This window comes from Cydia pomonella, chromosome 26 (assembly GCF_033807575.1).
Source record: "Cydia pomonella isolate Wapato2018A chromosome 26, ilCydPomo1, whole genome shotgun sequence".
Taxonomy (NCBI): domain Eukaryota; kingdom Metazoa; phylum Arthropoda; class Insecta; order Lepidoptera; family Tortricidae; genus Cydia; species Cydia pomonella.
Genome location: NC_084728.1, coordinates 2,247,188 through 2,269,416, shown reverse-complemented (window position 1 = coordinate 2,269,416; position 22,229 = coordinate 2,247,188). Strand labels below are relative to the sequence as shown.

Here is a 22,229-nt window from a genome sequence, read left to right as displayed (position 1 = left end):
GACATTGTGATATATCAATAAAGATATTGAACGAATTTTTTGTTTAATAATTAATTTGTTCGCCTTTGTACATAACATTTTTTGTTTGTTTTGTCTGTTTTTGCAATAAAGTGACATACATACATACATAATTTGACCCGCATAATCTCTGTTAAAATTCTTGACGCGAAAATAAATTGAATGGGGCAGGTCCTTCAAGTCGGCCAAACATACAAAGTCCAAAAATTTTGCGCCTCAAAAAATTTTTCTTCTACTTTTTTCCTAATCGAAGGGCCTACCGCGAATCACGTTCACCACGTCGACCGCTCTCGGCTCTCTGTCGCACTAGTAAATTCGTACGTAAATGTGACAAGGAGGCAACACGTCGAGCTTGGTTCGCGGTAGGCCCTCGGAACACGCTATCAAATATGCCCTTAAACCACACTATCTTTTTTACACCTTGTATGATTCTAGGACTAGGATACTTTAACGTTAACTACTTGAACTTAAGTAGGTATACAGCGTGTTTATTTAGTCACCTGCGATAATTCACGGGGTGAATATACAGGGTGACCTTAGCCATTGGACAAACCCTGAAATCCCACGTAGGGTTACTTCTCAGGAATGCTCTGACGTTAATATTTTTTTAATTAGAACAAAAGATAAAAATATATTTTTTTTCTAACAAAAGTTATTTGCAATAATCAACAACAAAAAGAAACACACTGTGTTAATCTTTGGCAGTGTTTTTGACAATTTGTTCGAAATATTTGATAATGATGACATTTTTCAAAAGTCAGTAGTTTATTAGTGTCATAAATAAAAAAGATAATCAAAAAGCTCGAAGAAGGTTCCATACTATTCTTTGAGGATACTACCTTAGGAGCTACTAACACATACAGGCTGCTCCAAAGTAAAAAATGGTAATTTGTTAATTTCTTCGAAACCGCTACACCGGTTGATATGATACTTTACAGTACATATGGGGCTACTTTATAGCACTAGTGCGAGAAGTAGCATATTATGTTACTGTGTCGAACATTTAAAGGGCCATATGTACTGTAAAACGTTGTACGATACATGTGCGAATAGGTAATTCGCAACTCGTGTCGATTTAAAACACTCCCTTCGGTCGTGTTTTAATTTATCGCTACTCGTTTCGAATTTCCTATTTTTCGCACTTGTATCGTAATGTACTATTATACACTGGTTCTAAATATCCTAATGCATATGTACATTTCGGCTTTGTCCAATGGCCAGAGACACTGTATAGGTCATACTGAGCAACTTTTACTATGGGACCAATCCCGAAATCGCGAAAAAAAATTACTCACCCATAGAAAATGTCAAGATTAGACAGCGATTTCGGGGCTGGTCCCGTAGTAAAAGGTGATCAGTATGACCTGTATATTAACCCCGTAAATTATTGCAGGTGACTAAATAAACAACCTGTATATGCGATTATGCGTGCAAGGGTGCAATTTTATTATTATTATTATTTAAACTTTATTGCACAAGTACAAGTATAACGTACAATAGGCGGACTTAATGCCTTGAGGCATTCTCTACCAGTCAACCACTGGGCCAAACAGAAATTTGCTAAGGTGGGTGCAGTGTGAAAAAAAATATTCCAAAATTAAATACTAAGTCTAATACTACTGAGCCTAATAGGTACAAACTAATAGGTAATATATAGAATACTTTTATAAACTACACAAATTATCATTATAAATACATATATAAATTAATTACATACCTTCCTCAAACTCGTTAATCATTCGATTCAGTCTCTTTGATTCTGTGTTGTGTGAAATATGTATGTATATGTTTATATATATATTTATTTATTTATTTATCATATTTATGTATATATTTATATGTTATACATATATTTGTGCTGTTTTATTTTTTTTCCTCTGTTCTGGTTCTCCATTTATATTTGCTACCCTTATACATATTTCTTCCTTACGGTAATTTCTACTACCTGAAGGTTGTCTGGAAGAGATCGCTTTTTAGCGATAAGACCGCCTGTTGTTGCTTAGTTTTTTTTTATGTTAATTACTGTATTTAATCATGTTTTCGTTGTGCACAATAAAGAATATTATTATTATTACTCTTTATTCATTTAATGTCTTAGATTAGGATTTTTTATAATATGGATATAAAAGTAAAATATAAAAACACTTACAAAACAATACAAAAAATATAAACACATTATAAAAAAACCTAACCTAGGGTGCCGCCAGCAGCGGGGCAAGGCCCAAGCTGCCGGTGGTCAGGGCCGCAGAGAGAGGAACCGCCGCACTATCCGCGCCGTGCTCAAGATCACCGCCTTCTGCATCTGACCCTTGATCCAACCACCTAGCGAGAGTCTCTCAAGGTGTTGTTCGAGACTCTTCGCTATGAGACCGTTCGCTGAAACGACTATCGGGACAATGATCGTCGAATCAACATCCCACATGGCGGTTATCTCGTGAGCCAAGTCTAGGTACTTACTGGATTTGTCCTTCTCGGCTTTCACGAGATTCTCGTCATGGGGGATGGTGATGTCGACGAGCACGGCCCGGCGTTGCGATCGATCTATTATCACGATGTCAGGCTTATTGGCTACAATAGTCCTGTCAGTGATAATAGATCGATCCCAATAGAGCGTGGCACGACCATTTTCGAGAACTGGCGCAGGTGAGTACTTGTAGTACGGTACTTCGCGGTCCACAAGGCCGTATAGAAGAGCAAGTTGCTGGTGAATAATCCTGGCTACGAGATTATGTCTGTGCAAGTACTCGCCGTTAGCAAGATGAGAACAACCGGAAATGATATGCCTGAGTGACTCACCGGGACGGCGGCATGCCCGACAAATGTCGACCGTACCGTCCTTCAGGATATATTTCCGATAGTTGTTCGTCATCATAACTTCGTCCGCAATTGCACAGGCAAAACCCTCGGTTTCTCCGAAGAGGTCCCCGAATCGTAACCAGTTCACCGACGCAAGCAGGTCTACGTCGGATCCCGTTAGGGCCTTGTAGAACCGCCCGTGTAGCACCTTACTCTCCCATGCCGCCCTGCGATCCGCAGTACTTAGTACCACAGGTTTGCGCCAGTTCTCGTTTGCCAAGGAGCGTATAATATACTATACAATATACATAAATATACTTCTGCATGTTTGCGAGGAAGGGGGGAAGGGGTCCCACTAGACAGTATCTAGCAGGTGCTTGTAGAGAATTCGTTTGAAATTCAGCTTGTTTGGGGCTTGTCTAATCGTTAGAGGAAGCGCATTCTAAAGACGGATTGCTTGAACAGCGAAAGAAGACGTTAGGAAACCAGTATGGTGTCCTATTTGCAATTTGTGTCCTAGAAAAAAATATTTGGTACTCAAACCTGCTATAATGCTGCGGCGGAGGGTGCAGTAAAGCTCAAGCATTCTAAATTATTTATTTATTATTATTATTATTTATTTGATACACTAGCAGCTCTTGGAGCTGATGCGTGTATATCGCAGCACTTGTGTTCATTTAGCACTTTTTAATGCTCGAACTTGGAACCAGTTTACGACTGTCCCGGTTGCAGTGGAAACTGGTGGACCCTGGTGTTCTGAGGCGAAAACCTTTATGAGGGCGAGGTTTGGGTCCCCGTTCTGGTTCGTACCTGGTCCAGCAAATATCATTGGCGGTAATGCGGCCAGTATTTTTGAAACTTGCGCCGGGTACGTGCGGTCCCGGGGATTAACAGGGAGGCGTAGGTAGTTTTAGGTTTTTGGACAAAGCTTGTTGCGGATTTTATGTTGTACCTACATTTATGACAAAGTCTGTGGCGGATTGTCGCTTATGTAAAGTGGACGAAGTTTGTTGCGGATTCTGTTTTGTATCTATGCTTTTGACGAAGCCTGCGCTGTGGATTTGGATGGTTATGGATTAAACAAGTATTCACTGTGGGAAAAAAATCGTAAATAGATCTTATTGAGATCTTAGTACATTTAGATATGGTTTAGGTATGATTAAGATACGTCATACGTGGGAGCGGGTTAGGGTCGGCAACGCGCATGTAACTCCTCTGGAGTTGCAGGCGTTCATAGGCTACGGATACTGCTTACCATCAGGCGGGCCGTATGCTTATTTGCCATCGACGTAGTATAAAAAAAAGTCAGTGTCACTTGTAAATGGTGTTGCAAGAATAAGAAATAAAATAACCCCAATGTTATGAAGTGTCGTACGTACTTTTATGTTTTTTGCTATAAATGAAAAAAGCACATTCAAAACATAATTTTATTAAAAACATTAAGTACATTTTCCCCTTTTAAAACAACTTAAATAAACTCACTAATAATCTTAATATAATCTCAAATTCACAATAATTCTATTTTATAACATTTATAACTTGAACACATTTTAAAACCAGGTCTATCTCGAATTTGTTTTGCTTCCTTTCCGACGTTTCGACGCAAGTTTCACTCGGAAATAAACGGTTATAAATATGTTTTAAAAATTTTACTATATCAACTCCATGTATAAATGCAACTTTAAATACCCTTTCAATTTAAAAAATCCTATCATTATTTTTATCTGACCAGTTTTTCTATACTATTGGTAATAGCTTAACCTATTAAGACACTTTGTGATTTCAATATAAAACTAGATTTTGTGAAAATGCAGCTGGGTGAATCAACTTTTTTTGTTTTGTTATCCTGTCCCGTTGTCCAAGGGACAACAGTGGCACAGTTTGTTTGAAGAGACGTTGTATGCCGTTCTATTAACATGCTTAGTAGGGGGCCCTTTATAGACATTGGTTATAACGACCACAAAAACGCAAGTTTGATACATTTAAGTACCATAAAATCAGTATTTCAATGAACTTTTGTCCCCTGGACAACTAATCGTAACCATGGCAACGAGTGACGCTAAAAAGTTGATTCTCCCAGGTGTATTCCATCTGTGTACGCCCCACGTGACCACCGCCATACAAGAGGCGGGAACAGATGGGAATGATTTGTATGCAGCGCCTATTCCCATCTGTGCCCGGCGGGGACAGATGGGAACACACCAAAATGCATTAATAAATACCCTTAAAATAAGCATAGACATTTTAACTTGGAAGACACATAATTTAGCTACTCTGTACATTCTTTTGCCAGTTACTGGCAAGTTCATAATTGGAATGTAAAATACTCATATATTTCCAATCAGTTCAATACTTATATTTTTAGATATTTATTTAGATTATTGTCATGTTTCAGGAATATATCACACGTAAGAAACCGTCTGATAAAAGTTTATCTCCATATTGTAATAGGCTTCAATTATATGTAAACGAGACTTGGAAAAACTGTCTGTTTACGTATTTAAAAATAAAATAATACAGTCAAAAGCAAAGATACATTGACTAAGATGTGTAAAATGTAAGACAATTTCGTGCTTCAAATTCGACAGGTAAACGAGATGGCGCTGTACAGCTCCATACATTTTGCGGTAACTCTAATTGTCAAAAATTGACGTTTGACAATTCAGTGACCGCCAAACATATGGCGCGGTACAGCGCCATCTGTATTGGATATCAAACTAAGGGGCACGTTTTTTTTCTTAGTCTTTACCTGTCTATAGTGTCTATTACAATTAATTATTTTTGCTATATGTGGCTTTCCACCACAAAAGGGTCCTTCTGCTTCAAGTGCAACAAGGGCCATTTTATCTGAAATTCCAACATAATTTTTTATAGAATGGTCCTTATTGCACAAGAAGCATAAGGACCCTTTTCTAAATTAAAGCCACTGTTAAGCAGCAACGTCAAAACGTATAACAAAATAACCAATGGATAGGGAACGTGCGCGTTGGAGGGTCTGCCATCTTGTGGCCTGAATCAGAACCATAAACATGCACATGTACCACGTCACGTGTTTTCTTGTGCATAGTAGGTTCTGCCATCTTGTGGGCTACATCGGAACAATAAACATCACATTTACGCCTCGCGTCAAAAATCTGACGGCTCCTGTGCTGCCTCCTACAGTTCATGCACACTCCCTATAGTAAATTTTCTTAATATTATTTTGTCTATAACCTATATATAGAGAAATAAGTAAGAATAGAGCTAACTCTATACATCAGTTTTCTTATTATAACTCTTATTATTTTTCGTAGTCCAGCTTCAAATAGCGGGTTTATCAGTACTGCTACTTGACAATAGATGTCGCGACGAACGAAAAGTCGAATGCTCAACAATTTTCAGCTAATATTATAACCGGATTAACCGGAACTCTATTTTCAACTCCAGTAGGGCTATGATGGTCGACTCTTTATCATTTGTCACCATTCCTGTCACGTTCTAACACGTATGTAAGCGCGAAAGTGACGGGCATAGTGACAAATGATAAAAATGGAACCATGCTGCCACGGCTGCTTGTAATATTAGTTGTAAATTGTTTTAGCAATACATTTTTCGTCAGTCGCGACAATCCTGACATCTGGTGTCAAGTAGCGGTACTGATAAATCCACTAGTTGACGCTAGATGCCGACTACGAAATAACTCGCGTTTTGGCAAGAAAACTGGTTTTGACATTTTCCTTTCCTATCAGTTTGACTGTCAATTGTATATTTGTCATTCGTCGCAGTTAAAGCTCATCTTTAATGTCCTCCTCTGGTAAGTCCTCGAGGTCCTCAGGCAGCTCGTCTCCGAGGCCGTCGGGCATCTCGGGTGGTCCGCCCATGCCCATGCCGCCGCCCATGCCCATGCCACCCATGCCGCCCATGCCGCCCATGTTGAAGCCGTACGGGTCCGGGCCGTGGACCTGAAAAAAAGTTAATAAAACATTCAAAATTATTTCTTTTTAACATTTGCTTACGACGGTAGTAAACAAGCGTGCGCCCCGCCTCTTACATCAGGTATTTTATGGACACTTAATTATTAACAGACTAATTTTGCAATCTGAATTCATTTTCTGCCTCCAGAGCTATTTCAAAGTTTTCATATAAATATTGTTATATTTTGTATGGTCTGTGAAGCATATATATGTATTGTCTGTTTAGTCACAACCTTCAGCCAAAAAGATATTTCATTATTAAGAGTGCAAAGCCCATAAATTGAAAAATAAAGTACATAAAACGAAACATATTTTTTCACAACGTCCATACATTTTACGAAAGTCTTAACTAAAATACGGAGGCAGTAAAAAAAAATACGTGAAATAATTAATTACCAAATGGCACCTTTTTACAAGCTTTATATTAACTTACAATGTACCTATGTATGTAAGGGTCAAATCTTGCAAGTTAAATTTGACCCACTTCCCGACTTCTAATGAAGCTGAAAATTTGTATACATATGTAAGTACGGTGACAATGCAATATGTGACATTATCTATGAAAAGGGACCTTATTGTCGGTGGCGCTTACGTCATTATCAACGATGCTCCCATATTATACACAACGCCGCGCTACGCAATACGGCGTCAGCGCCATCGACAATATAATGTGATTTTCTTCTTATAATTACACTTGACACTACGTATTACTTAAGCATGCTAATCACACTGACACTTCAATATCATAACTTTGCAAGTACTCACTTTCAATGATAATTATGTCACTAGTTTTATAAACAAGGTATTTAGGTAAGTACTAACTTTGAATATTGCATATTTTACACTGTATCTTGGTTGACGTGATCTGGTCCTGGCAGAATATCAGTGCCTCCCCCATAGGGTGAAGCGTAATACTGAGCCAGAACCCTTTTGTTTTGCTGCGACGCACACAACATTTCCTATATGTATGGAACAGTATTATTTAAATGTATTATTTTTTTTTTCTCTTTCTACTACTATTTTGTATAAATGTGTATTTCTCTCATATAATTTTGTATTATCTGTTTTTTTTTGTCATTTTATTAATTGTATTTCCTGTGTGTATTGTGGCAAACAAATAAACGGATTATCTATCTATCAATAAGGCCCCTTTTCATAGATAATGTCACATATTATGGTACTATCGAGCTGATCTGATGATGGAGACAGGAGGTGGCCATAGGAACTCTGTGATAAAACAACGCAACCTAATTGTGTTTGGAGTTTTTAGAATTGTCTCGATGAGTATTAGTTGCCCGTGGAGAAAAGTACAGTCAGCAATAAAAGCTTGTACCAAAAATGATTTTTTTGCCAAAAACGCATTTAAACTGTGATCCCTTATGGAATAAAAAAGTAAAAATGACTTATCCTAGTGAGCACTCTATGCTTACTTATTTCTCTATGGTATAACCTAAATGCTCAAAACGACAAATTTTAGGGCAATAACCTCACCTTGATGTATTCCTTCTCCATTTCCTCGGTCCAGGTGGTATCTTCTTCAGTCGGCAGCATCCAGTCCTCGCAGTATTTTGCGTGCTTGAAGCAGATCTGAAAATAATATTATCTAAATATATAAAACATGCAACATTTCCGTTAGGTACTTATTACCACAGAATACTTTATTACTAGTTCATATATCATAGTTCGTTAGTTAGTATATCATTTGATATTTACCACTAGCTTTTCGGTGAAGGAAAACATCGTGAGGAAACCTGTATACATCTGCGAAGAAATTCAAAGGTGTATGTGAAGTCCCCAATCCGCATTGGGCTAGCGTGGGGACTATAGCCCGAGCCCTCTCGCACATGAGAGGAGGCCTGTGCCCAGCAGTGGGACGTATATAGGCTGAATTATTTATTATTATTACTTTATTACTACTGTACAGAAATGACACTTCTTACAGCAGCCAAATAACACTAGACCCTACTCATAGTGTTGTGTTCCTGCCGGTGAGTAAGGCTGCCAGAGCTCAATGAGGGGGGTGGGGTTAGGGTCGGCAACGCGCATGTAACCATCAGGCAGGCCGTATGCTTGTTTGCCACCGACGTAGTATAATAAAATTAAATGAAAACCATACCATATTTTTGTACCTAATTTGTACTATTTAGTACCTCCGTTAAAAAAAATTATCATGAAAAAACAGTACACCCGCCATCCTGACAGTCAGAATGGCGGGTGTACTTTATTATGCTATGTTCCCGTGGTTATTGATAAATTCTATAAAAGCCAAATTGTTGTACCGTAAAACCACCCAACTATAGTCCAAAGCTCCCAACTATGGTCCACAAATAAACTCAATTTTTCTCGTTCAGTACCCCTAGTGTAAATAAATTTGATTTCGAAACGTGACGTACGCGTTTGCGTTTAGTCTCATTCTGTATTGGATTTAGAAAGAGCGCGCCAAGCGGGACGTTTTGGAAACTCAAAATCCTATACAAAATGAGACTTAACGCAAACGCGTTCGTCACGTTATGATGTGGATCAAATTTACACTAGGGGTACAGGTGTGTATTTTACTATATTTTTGTAGTTCCAAGGCAAAGTATGTTTATAAATGGAAGGTAAAACTAGGAGTAAACCACAAGGAACATTGGTATAGATACTTAATTTCCTTTTGAACTTGTGGACCATAGTTGCAGTATTGGACTATAGTTGGGTGGTTTTACGGTACCTTTTTTGTACCTTCATATTCAATTATAATATGAGCCATTTTATTTGTGGTCCAAGTTTTACTCATTTATATTTTGCTTGCTATTACAATTTGGCAGGCGTTATCATTTTTCAAGTTTTCGATCTTTTGAAAATGATTTTTCTTAGGAAGATTTCTTTGAATTGATTGCAAAAGTAGTTTTACAGTAGGTACATATGACCTTTAAAATTTTCGACATAGTTACATAATGTGCTAATTTACGCACTAGTGCGGCAAAGTGGCACCATATGTACTGTAAATAGTTATTTGTGTCCCAATGGAGGAAAAGTACCCGAGCCGAAGGCGAGGGTGGCAAACACGCGGGATGGAATGTCCTACGTTTCCTCCCGTAGTGGGCATACTATTTTTCTGCTCGATGGAGGCGGAAAGCGGCAACTTCGTTTAGCGCAGCGGGAGCAAAGCTGACGCTTATATATTTACCTCGTTAAGGGCGTCCGGCATGACGTCATCATGCGGCCGATGCTTGTACAGCGACGTAATCTCGTCCTCATTCTCCTCGAACATACGCTCACACTGAAATCAAACAAATCATTTATGAATCGACCAGTCTGGCCTAGTAAATAATAAATAAATAAATATTATAGGTCATTATTACACAAATTGATTAAGTCCCACAGTAAGCTCAATAAGGCTTGTGTTGAGGGTACTTAGACAACGATATATATAATATATAAATATTTAGAAATACTTAAATACATAGAAAACACCTAGTGGGTAGTGAACCTGCCTATGAAGCTGATGGCCCTGGGTTCAGACCCAGCCATCCCTTGTACTGGTCGCGCTACGCCAATAGCGACCTTATTGTAAAGTTAATATGACACAAATCCACTCACATAGTACTCCAAACTCTTGTTCAAGTCATCATCGGTGACAAACTTAGTCTTGGAGAACTCCGGGTTCATCCCGCCGGCTTCGGTCATCAGTTGCATGATCTCAAGCTTGCCGGTCGCCTTGTAGTATACACGTACGTAGTCATCCATCTTCTTGCCTGTAATAAGAATACGCGAATTAGTAGAGATGCCTCCTGCCCACATTTGGCGGTTTAGGGTCGGCAACGCGCATGTAACTCCTCTGGAATTGCAGGCGTACATAGGCTACAGAAACTGCTTACCATCAGGCGGGCCGTATGCTTGTTTGCCACCGACGTAGTATAAAAAATAACCGGCCAATAGCATGTCGGGCCACGCTCAGTGTAGGGTTCCGTAGTTACTCTTCCGTCACAATAAGCTAAATTGGAGCTTAAAGTATAGTAAATTGTTAACCAAGGGATGAAACGGTACCTTTCACCCGAGTTAAACAAATAGGCAAATTTGCATAATCAGTACCTAATTAAAGTAAGTCTTTTTACTATGAAGGGAAAACTTTTTGCGATAACTCAAAAACGGCTAAACTGATCATGTCCGCTATAGTTTTCATTTAATGTCTTTCTTAAGCTCTACTTCCACGATTTTTTTCATATTTTTTGGACCTATGGTTCAAAAGTTAGAGGGGGGGACACATTTTTTTTTCTTTCGGAGCTATTATCTCCGAATATATTCACTTTATCAAAAAATGTTGCTTGAAAACCCCTATTAGTTTTGAAAGTCCTTTCCAACGATACCCCACACTCTAGGGTTGAAGCGAAAAAAAATTTCACCCCCACTTTACGTGTAGGGAAGGTACCCTAAAAAAAATTAAATTTTTAGATTTTATTGTACGATTTTGTCGGCTTTATTGATTTATATATCCGTGCCAAATTTCAGCTTTCTAGCACTAACGACCATGGAGCAAAGCCTCGGACAGACAGACAGACAGACGGACATGGCGAAACTATAAGGGTTCCTAGTTGACTACGGAACCCTAAAAACATTATGGTAAGGACTAGCTTACACTTACTAGCAGAATGTATTATGTATGTGGAACCGCGATATAATACATTCGGTAGAGACATCCTAAAAATAGAACAAAAAAATGGACGTCGAACTTAAAGATGTCCTTCTGTTCTGCAGGAAAACAAGATTTGAGGAGAATAATGTATATGCCGCCGGGACAGTAACCTGCAGCTCCAACATCAGGGAATTGGACTGAATGGACGCGACACGTGATTTGTTCAGACACAGTAAACCACCGCGCACCCACGGCAAGCAGCACCGTGTCGACACCGTGTTCTGCATAGGATGCGCCCCGCCACCCGTCATACAGACGCTATCCGGTCGCGGTCAAGCAAACACACATTTTTGTTAATTTTCTTAAACGTAATAAAAAATAGTTGTAGCATTAAAAAAGGTTAGGTGATTGATAGCCCGCCTGCTTCCGGCCGGGCTTCCCTACACTATTCAAAATTCAAATTCAAATTCAAAAATTTATTCTGCAAGTAGGCCTCAAGGGCTCTTTTACAAGTCAATACAACATTTATAGTAACATCATATAGTGACATGAAAAATATATAACAACATTTATAAATACAACAGCCAATACCTGGGTAAACAAAACATTATAATAATCTTAAAATAAATAATTACTACAATACAATAGAGATGTATAGTCTCTATGGTTAAAAACCCATTAAATCTGGAGATGTAAAAGGTCCCCAATGTCAGAGTACTAATACTAATAAAATTTGGAGGTGTAAAGTCTCTCCAAGTGTCAAAATAAAATTTATACAAAATAAATAAACCGCGTCTGGACTGTTAAACTAGCAGTCTCATAAACTAATGCTACAGAATACATACGTACCAAGTCAAGTATATTATACAATATGACAGAGACGTATAGTCTCCACGGTTAATACATTAAGTTTGGAGTTGTATAATGTCCCCACGGTCTGAGAAAAATAATAATACACAATAATAATGACATTAATAAGATTTGGAGGTGAAAAGGTTCTCCAAATGTCAAAGAATAAATAAATAAAAAATTGTATGAAATACATGTTTCACGTCAATCTACATCTTGCCTGTAAGCATGATTCTATTAATAGGCCACACAGAACGAGCTGCCTCCGCGAAGCAGCTCGGTCTGTGGACTCTGTGGAGACGTGTCTCGCCCGAGGCTGTGTGGTCGCGTGTGCGTTTGCTTCACCCGAGATATCTACTGAGATTGGACCGAGGGTGTCACGAATGTTGCATTCTTCTCATTCGCGAATGCTAGGGAATATGTAGTTTTTATTATCATTCCTAACAGAAAACCGCAGCTAAATAACACTAGACCCTACTCATAGTGTAGTGTTCCTGCCAGTGAGTAAGATTGCCAGAACTCAACGAGGGTGCGGAGTGTTAAGGTCAGCTACGCGCATGCGACTCCTCTGGAGTTGCAGGCGTACATAGGCTACGGAGACTGATTACCATCAGGCGGGCCGTATGCTTGTTTGTCACCGACGTAGTAAAAAATAAATAAATCCTAATTAGAAAAGAAAGGTTAGTACATAAAACTTACAACTTTAGAACGGGATGTTCTAAAGTGTTGGAATGCATTACTTGAAAACAGTTTGTGATCACTGCCCATTAGTGAGTCGACGAGACAGGACACGACCTGCGCACATTCGCATTCGCAAAACATTCGCTTCATTTGATGCGAATGCTGATGTCGATGCGACTGTTTAAAACAATGCGAAGATCGCTTTTGTTTAATTCTCACTGCACCTTGAAGTTTTTCTGTTTTGCCTTATGGTTGACTGGTAGAGAATGCCTAGTGGCATTAAGTCCGCCTGTTGTACTCTTTTTTTATGTCCAATAAAGTTTACATAAATAAATAAATAATATTCGTATATACGAATACGAATATTCATGACATCCCTAGTTTGGACTGATGTTCCAAAAGATTGCATGTTCATGTGTTGCCTGAAGTGTTGATATTTTCCATTTGTCCATCAATTACATAATTTTTAGTAACCAGAAGTGTTATTTTTATATAAAATGACTTACAGATGTCATCAATCATCTCGGAGATGTAGACAGTGGATCTGTGAGCCGGTACTTTGTCCTGCATTGTGTCTCCGCTGGCATCCATCCTGAAGTTACCCACCTGGAACCCATGGAAGGAACATAGATTAACATGTATGCAGACTGTAAGATTATAGAGGGCCTGTGGCTAAGAGACTATTGCCAGTGGCGCGACACTATCCTCCTTTCAGCTTCTCTTGGCTCGGTTTGGCTCAGCATTGCTCCGAGCAATTATTAGGGTTGGCACAACTTGACGTCCCTATACGTGCGTGATAAGAAAATGACTTGAATTTTGACAACCCTAAATGGCCGAAAGGGATAGTGCCATACATTAGAAAGGGACAGCATAATTCGTCGGTGTCATTTCCGTACAGTAGTACTATTATTTATTCTGTGTTATTGCTTATAGAAACGCCAATGAGGGCTACCGTTTCTATGCTCACCAGTTGGCGCCACTGTTGATGGTGGTCCAGATAAATAGCTCTCAAAATACTACTATGATTATTAAAAAAAAGCGGCCAAGTGCGAGTCGGACTCGCGCATGAAGGGTTCCGTACCATTTAAGACGTATTAAAAAAAAATCTACTTGCTAGATCTTGTTCAACATTTTACCACTTAGGACACACATTTTACCACTTTGGAACTGTCTCTCGCGCAAACTATTCAGTTTAGAAAAAAATGATGTTAGGAACCTAAATATCATTTTTGAAGACCTATCCATAGATACCCCACACGTATGGGTTTGATGAAAAAAATTTTTTTTAATTTATTGACGTATTAAAAAAACTATTCACTAGATCTCGTTCAAACCAATTTTCGGTGGAAGTTTGCATGGTAATGTATATCATATATTTTTTTTAGATTTTTCATTCTGTTATTTTAGAAGTTACAGGGGGGGGGGGGGACACACATTTTTTCACTTTGGAAGTGTCTCTCGCGCAAACTATTCTGTTTAGAAAAAAATTATATAAGAAACCTAAATATCATTTTTGAAGACCTATCCATAGATACCCCACACGTATGGGTTTGATGAAAAAAAATTTTTTTTTTAATTTTAAGAAGTATTAAAAAAAAAACTACTTACTAGATCTCGTTCGAACCAATTTTCGGTGGAAGTTTGCATGGCAATGTATATCATATATTTTTTTTAGATTTTTCATTCTGTTATTTTAGAAGTTACAGGGGGGGGACACACATTTTTTTCACTTTGGAAGTGTCTCTCGCGCAAACTATTCAGTTTAGAAAAAAAATGATATTAGAAACCTAAATATCATTTTGAAGACCTATCCATAGATACCCCACACGTATGGGTTTGATGAAAAAAAATTTTTTTTTAATTTTTATGACGTATTAAAAAAAAACTACTTATCAAATATCAAATATCAAACATTTATTCAGCAAATAGGCCACAGGGGCACTTTTACATGTCCATTTTTACAAACAATAAATTAAAAAAAAAAAACAATTACAAATATCGAATCTATGAAATAATAAATACTTTATTAGAGATGTATACTGTCTCTAAATGTCAAATTACACAAAAAAAACTATGATAAAAAAATAAAACCATAAAATACTAAAATTCTTTAGAGATGTATAAGTCTCTAAGTGTCAGAGATAAAATATAAAAATATATATTAAATTATCCTTAGAGATGTAGAGGGTCGCCAAGGCTTGAATTCTTATATAAATAATTAAAACAGACAAGAACCGAATGAAGTGTCTCACGTTAATGTCACTCAAAAGTAAAGTTACATACTTTAACATAACCTGTACCCCGCGTAAGCTTAAACAGACCGGTCTCCACAAACAGCACCCGTTCACGAGTATGACGTGTATCTCAGCCATCGCCTCCCTCAACCTTCATTCGGGAAAGTGGCGACCCGATCAACGACGCCACCGTAAGTAAAGACTTTTAAGCGAGCATGACATGTTCAAGCTGCCGGGTTGTATTAATATAAATATAATAAAAAAAATTGTGAGATACAACATTTGTGCTTGTAAGTTACATTAAAGACGGAATAGCGCCACATAAACGCGACTACATATTATTCATAAGGAGTGCCTACCTATAAAACTAAATTATAAATTTAAATTGACTTAGAGATGTATAGGTCTCTAAGTGTCCAAATCATTAAAATAGGTATTAAAATAAAATGAAATTTAAAATAAAATAAAATTTAAAATAAAATAAAATTTAAAATAAAATAAAATCTTAGAGCTGTATAAGGTCTCTAAGATCTCGTACTAGATCTCTTACTAGATCTCGTTCGAACCAATTTTCGGTGGAAGTTTGCATGGCAATGTATATCATATATTTTTTTTAGATTTTTCATTCTGTTATTTTAGAAGTTACGGGGGGGGGGGACACACTTTTTACCACTTTGGAAGTCTCTCGCGCAAACTTTTCAGTTTAGAAAAAAATGATATTAGAAACCTCAATATCATTTTTAAAGACCTATCCATAGATACCCCACACGTATGAGTTTGATGAAAAAATATTTTTTGAGTTTCAGTTCTAAGTATGGGGAACCCCCAAAATTTATTGTTTTTTTTCTATTTTTGTGTGAACATCATAATGCGGTTCATAGAATACATCTACTTACCAAGTTTGAACAGTATAGCTTTTATAGTTTCGGAAAAAAGTGGCTGTGACAGAATCGGACAGACAGACGGACATGACGAATCTATAAGGACCTCAAGGACCTCAAGGACCTCAAGGATGATGCCGACATGGAGCGGGAGCGGAGGGCGTTGTGCGTGAGAGCGAATATGTTGGCTCGCAGGTTTGCTCGTTGTAGTAGGGACGTGAAGATAACGCTTTTCAAGGCGTACTGCACGTCGCTGTACACGTGCGGACTGTGGGCAAACTACACGCAGAGATCGTACAACGCGCTCCGCGTTCAGTACAATAACGCGTTCAGGGCAGTGGTGGGGCTGCCCCGCTACTGCAGTGCCTCGGGCATGTTTGCGGGGGCCCGCACGGCCTGTTTTCACGCCTCCATGCGCATGCGCGCCGCCGCGCTGGTGCGGCGCGTGCGTGCCAGCTCTAACACTGTCCTGGCGATGATTGCAGACCGGCTCGACTGTCCCTACATCACCCACTGTTGTGATAGGCATGTGAGGACAGGCGTCGGCTAGCAGTATAGCATAGCATAGGCATAATTATTATAAATTGTAAATTTATTGTATATTGTAGTGTTCTTTAGTGTCTATTTCTATTATAATGTGTGTGTTTGTTTTGAATGTTGTACAAATATGAGCCAAATAGCTTGAAATAAAGAAATTTTAATTAATAAATTTTTTATAAGGGTTCCGTTTTTTGCCATTTGGCTACGGAACCCTAAAAATACGTTCGAATATACACTTAAGTATTTTAACGTCAAAATTTGCCGTTTTTGAAACCTGTTTATTTTGCATATATTTTAGTTGGCACTTTTTTAAAACCACCACCACGTTTACCATGAATAATCAAAAAAAGAAAAAAGATTTACCACAATTATGAATAAGGAGTAAAAAAGCTTGTAATCCCTAAAAATACTATGCATTTGACATTTTGAAAGACCTCCGCCTACACTAGCGCCCCTAGCGGCGAAATTAAATGCATTAGCCTATGGAAGGTAGACTTAAGGAATAAAATCTCCATATACCAAAAAGTGTTCGACAAAGAACCATCAATAGGTGGCGCTACAATACCTAGAATAGTTGAGAAAAAAATCTAATCATAGACAGCGCACATCACTCTGTCAATAACGCCTAGGTTCTTAGCGACTCTAGCGCTACTCTGTAGAGATTTGGAACTATTATTTATAGCTGACAGCTGGACACATTTGCAACAGTTCTGCCTATGGAGATTCTCATTCCTTGCCTCTACCTTCCATACATTAGCCCTTATTGAAATTGAATGTTTTCAGTAGAGTAATAAAATGTTAATGTTTTAGCCACTCAGGTACAGTCAACCTCAGGAATAGCTAAGCAGGCCTGGTATTCAAAGTTATTTACATACACTCTTTCTCTCCTAACATTAAAGTCACATGAGCACTACTCTACCACATATTTGTCTTTCCCAATGGGTTAGAAAATAAGATATTAAAAAACATATAGCAAATTTTATTAACTATACTAGTTTTTTTTATAGCCAACATCCATAAACAGCACCATGTGTTTTTTTTTGCTAGATTGTACTCATGTAATAGTTATGGAGTTTCAGGTATCCATAATTAGGATATTATGAAATTGCAGGTGTCCATTGCCACCATAGTATAAAAATAAAATAATAAATAAAAATAGTTGCTGTAAAGTTGCAAAGTAATTATAGTTATTTAAAATAGATTACATTACCTTTATAACTGAAGTTTACAAATAAATTATTCATTTATAAATATTGTTATAGTAAATTTATATTCTGTGACTATATTATGCAATTTTGTAGTTCGTTTGGTTGACTACTGAACATAACACAACATGAACAACAGTCTGATTAGTATACTCGCTGCTTAATCTGTATTTATTAATACTGAATTTCACTAATCTTGAGTTACACCTCGAATTATAGTTACGCCTACTTTACTCCATGTTTATTAATAAGACTGTAAAAGTCCATAAATGTCACCCATAGCATTTACAAGGTGATTGAACAGAAATTTCTGATACGTTATGGATAAAAACGAGTTCAGTAAAAGCTCATAGTTTTAGATTTATCTAACCAAGTTATAAAAACAAAGTTACGAGGTTACGAAGCCTAACTACTAAGATGTTTAATTTGAAAATAAATATCAAAACTACTTACATCCACTTTTTTCCACTTATCTACTTTTTTAATCGCCTTATCCAGTTCCTCGAAGGTCGTCCGGCATACTGGAATGGATTTTATGTGAGATTAGAACGAATTAAAATTACATTAAAAAAAATCTTAAATGAAATACGCACCTAAACACTTCAAGTTTTTAGGGTCTATTCTTGCTGATACTACAGTAACGAACACGGCTACAACTATTAATTGGCCGCTTAATTTCATTTTAATATTTAATGACCATATAAGTCTCAGGAAAACGTTAATTTCAGTGAAAAACCGATATAAATGCACTAAAATCGCTCAGACGTGGTAAGGAAGTTTATCTTCTCAAGTCAAATACACGAACCATTTTCCTATTGGTGGCTAACGACGGTAAATATTTTTTCATGAAGGACGACTCATGATTGGATGTCAAATGTAGATTATAACCCAAATAAATTATATGAACCACTTTATAACTATAAAACAAGTTAACTGAATCTACTTTTTTATTTAGTTGGTTATACATGTTATCATGCGTTCAAGTTAAATACCACGCATCTTTAAAATTTCTAATGATAAAATTTTGTAAGTAATAATCCTATAAAATACCGGATAAAAGACTGTGGCGTTCCTATTTAAAACAAATATTATTCAGATATTAAAATAATACGAAACCTCTCTAAGCATTAATAATTAAACAATGACACTTTGATTGATAAGTCGATGAACACACCTTTCACCAACATAAAAAAAATGTCAATACAGTTTGTCATACTTTACATCCATGATTAGGAAGTGTAATTCAAAGGCCATTCTATTTAATGTAAATCTATACCAAACCTCCCTGTATTTAAAATATAGCATGATAAAATTAAAAATTAAAATTATAAAAGTACGATACTTCTTCAAAACAGTAGAAATAATACTATATAATTAATGAGATTTAGCCCGCTTTCTGCCTCCCCGGTCGCCCGTTCTCCGTTTTCCGCCCGCCGCTCCCCTCCTGCCAACCGACCCAAACTAAACCCACAGTTCGCGTTCTGTCTTAATGCGGGGAGGACGTATGCTATATGGAATGTATAATTTTTTTGTGCATATCAAATTGTTTAAAATCCTTAAAATACCTTAAGTTTCTTGATTATATTGACGAGAAGTGACTTTGCCGTGAGAATTGTAAAGAAAGAAGATTGTTTCGTGTAAAAATACAGGTAAGTGACTGGTTGTCAGACTGCGTCTTTTACTATTTTCAGCTTATTATGCTCTCTAGTAGTGTACATAATTGCTTTATTTCGATACAAATGATTATATTTCACTTAAGAACCAATTTTAAATACCATATTGACTAAGCATTCATCATCTACTATACCATACGTTACGCCTAGCTGTACGTATATAAATCGTGTAAAAGAGCAAATCAGCATAAATATCTTATTTAGGTTCTAAACAGATGAGAGTGCGTTCATAATCTAAATTTCATAATGATAGCCCGCGCGCTCTCTACTAGACGACTTGGCAACGCGCGGTCCAGTTAAAATCAGTTGTACAAAACTTAATTTTATAAACAATAAAATGTTATTTTCGTTAGACCGGCATTTCCCTTTGTTTTCCGTGTGAAAACGGCCCTTTGTCCCTCAGTAGGGAGCGCTGGCGCGCTACGGTAGAGGATTTTCGACTCTAGAAAAGTGCCATAATACATTGATGATATACATTCATCGGTCGGCCGCGCTTCGCCGTCCGCTCGCGTCGTTTGCCTGCGCCTGTGTTCGTGCATATCTACGTGGAGGACGTCAGTGTGGTCGTGCGGTAGTTTGTTTATAGTCTTCGCCGATGTAAACTGTCCCGTGTTGCAATCGGCGCAAGGTGTAAATTCGAATGTGGGTGGGCGTCCTCGTCGTTGTTTGTCTATCGATCTCTGCGGTGGCCAATGGCACATGTTGGCGCGGTCCTGCGCGGCCGTGCCTCGCCCCGCAAGCGCTCCGGTGAAAGCCGGGCGAGCGCCCGATACACACACTTGCGTACTTGCATCTTCATACACACTATCTTATCATAATCAGTTGCGTCGCTTCCCCTCTCCTCTTCACCTCTTTGTTCGCCCGCAGCCGCTAGCCAACTAGATTTTAATTCTATTTCCAATAAGGCGTTCCAATAAGACGCAAAGTAGTTATACATTTTATTATACAGTTCTAGTCATGAATGTTTTTCCGAGCGCTGCCTGTTTGCCGATCTCCGCGGCAAGGCGGGGGGAGGGAGCCAGAAATAGATGTGTGGATTGGAAACTGGCAACGTGGCAACGTCGCGCGCCCATTCTCGCTCAGTGTCGGTTCAAAATGGCGGCTGTGCGTGATCGATACCGTGGAATTTGCGTTAAAATGTCCGAATTTGTGATGTATCTGGTTGTGGGTCGGCTCGAGCGTCGCCCTGGGATGACGGGGCGAGCGCTCCAAACCTGGCCTCGACTCCCGACTCGCACAAAGTACGTATCCTCAACCATATTGCGCCGACACTATGTGCTACATAGGTAGCTATGGATATGCCTTGCATAGTCCGGGGGTTGCAATAACGATCGGTATACACCTATCGGCACATATCCATATCTGCCTCTATTCGATATCCTGAAACGCCTGTAAATGTCATATGGATATGAAATCTGGAATGCATTGACCACGTAGGTACTTTTTTTCAGAACTATGATTACGTAATCAAAAATAGGCATGATTTTGCTGGCATATGCAGTTGTATTGAATTGATGGCTCTAGTTTATCTCAGAAACTGATAGATTACCTGTTAAAGCATCGAATAATATCATTCGCGAGTTGCACCTGATAAATTCAAACAAAATGGCGGCTCTTGTAAATGTAAAATTAAGACGCAGTTGCGCACAGAATGTTGGCAACGTCGCGCCCTCTTGGTAATTGTGAGCAGTCACTTGTTCGATAAGAAATTTCAAGGCTATATATAAGTTCAGTATCATCCGCTTGTAACAATGGATAAATTTAACATGGCCGATAAATTATGATGCATTGCAAATTGCGATTGTAATCGTATTCATAATGAGATTGCAATATCGGATGAACGAGTCTTGATTGAGGCTAATGCCTCTTGCGTCCCGAGATAAGTAGGTATTGTGTTTGTGTGCGTTCGGTTATCACTGCACACACAGACATAACAATATTGTCCTAGTCCGTTGTAACATATAGATACTTGTATATACTCAAGCTGTACAATAACAGGGTTTACGTCACTTCTGTACGTGCTTGGCTTCTAGTTTGTGTATTAAATATGTATGGTGTTTAGTGTTGAGTTGAGAACATCCAGTGCCGGATTAAGACATTTTGGTGCCCTAAGCATTTCTAGACCATGGTGCCCCCTCATCAAGATTACATTGAATTTTATTGGTAAATTGAGTGACATTGATTGCCGCATTACTGCTGAGAATACAATTTTCAATCCGTCACATCATTTTGTCACGGAAATTGACAGTACTGCAGCAGTAATGTTCCAAGAGTAGGTAAGGTCAAGTGTAAGCAAATTCGAAGACCGTGTTTCGCATAAGTCCGGAGGCCAAGCCAACCATTTTCCAAGTGTAAGCGAAGACGTAAGACATAGGCCGTACTCCGCACAGAGTTTTGCAACCTCTAGAGCTTTCCTGCGAAGCTCATTCATGTGAGGGCAAAGGCCGAGCTTCAGTAGGGGCTTAGCCATTGGCCATTGGTTCTTGTCAGAACCAGTACCAATGGCCAAAAATATCTTAAATAGCAAATTATTGTTTATGAATACGGGACTTAATAGGGTAAGTTTCAAAATGACGTCTGACCAGAAGACGTTTCAAGGACGGCGTTGTCCCCATGGTCTCGGAGAAAACTGTGTAAAGTCGACATCATTATTTTGACGTTGGTCGTAATTTTAGAACTTAATCAAACGGGATTAAGTCTCGTTTTCTTAAATAATAATGTGTCACAATTAGGCCAAAACAATTAGATTTTTCCGACCTAAAAATATGTGTAATCCGAGTTTAC

The 22,229-nt window shown here is 38.2% G+C and overlaps 1 protein-coding gene and 1 long non-coding RNA gene across 2 annotated transcripts in view; both read right to left on the bottom strand.

The window, feature by feature from the left end:
* The window catches only part of LOC133532138 (uncharacterized), a 245,128-nt gene that overhangs the window by 100,679 nt on the left and 122,220 nt on the right, over positions 1–22,229 (bottom strand). The window lies entirely within an intron of this gene.
* LOC133532060 (protein seele) lies at positions 4,228–19,113 on the bottom strand. The gene is made up of 7 exons (XM_061870550.1): positions 18,366–19,113; positions 18,226–18,293; positions 13,419–13,518; positions 10,350–10,504; positions 9,937–10,029; positions 8,259–8,354; positions 4,228–6,755 (listed from the first exon to the last, which is right to left on the bottom strand). Exons 1-7 carry the CDS (start codon positions 18,451–18,453, stop codon positions 6,579–6,581), a joined length of 777 nt encoding a protein of 258 aa, XP_061726534.1. The 5' UTR covers positions 18,454–19,113; the 3' UTR covers positions 4,228–6,578.

Bases quoted from the DNA above. Each gene is read 5' to 3' on its own strand.
- LOC133532060 (XM_061870550.1), bottom strand. From the start codon at position 18,453: ATGAAATTAAGCGGCCAATTAATAGTTGTAGCCGTGTTCGTTACTGTA. The intron at 10,505-13,418 runs GTAAGTCATTTT...TTCTTATTACAG, and splicing joins CGAGATGATTGATGACATCT to GCAAGAAGATGGATGACTAC. The intron at 8,355-9,936 runs GTAAATATATAA...TATTATTTTCAG, and splicing joins TGCCGGACGCCCTTAACGAG to ATCTGCTTCAAGCACGCAAA.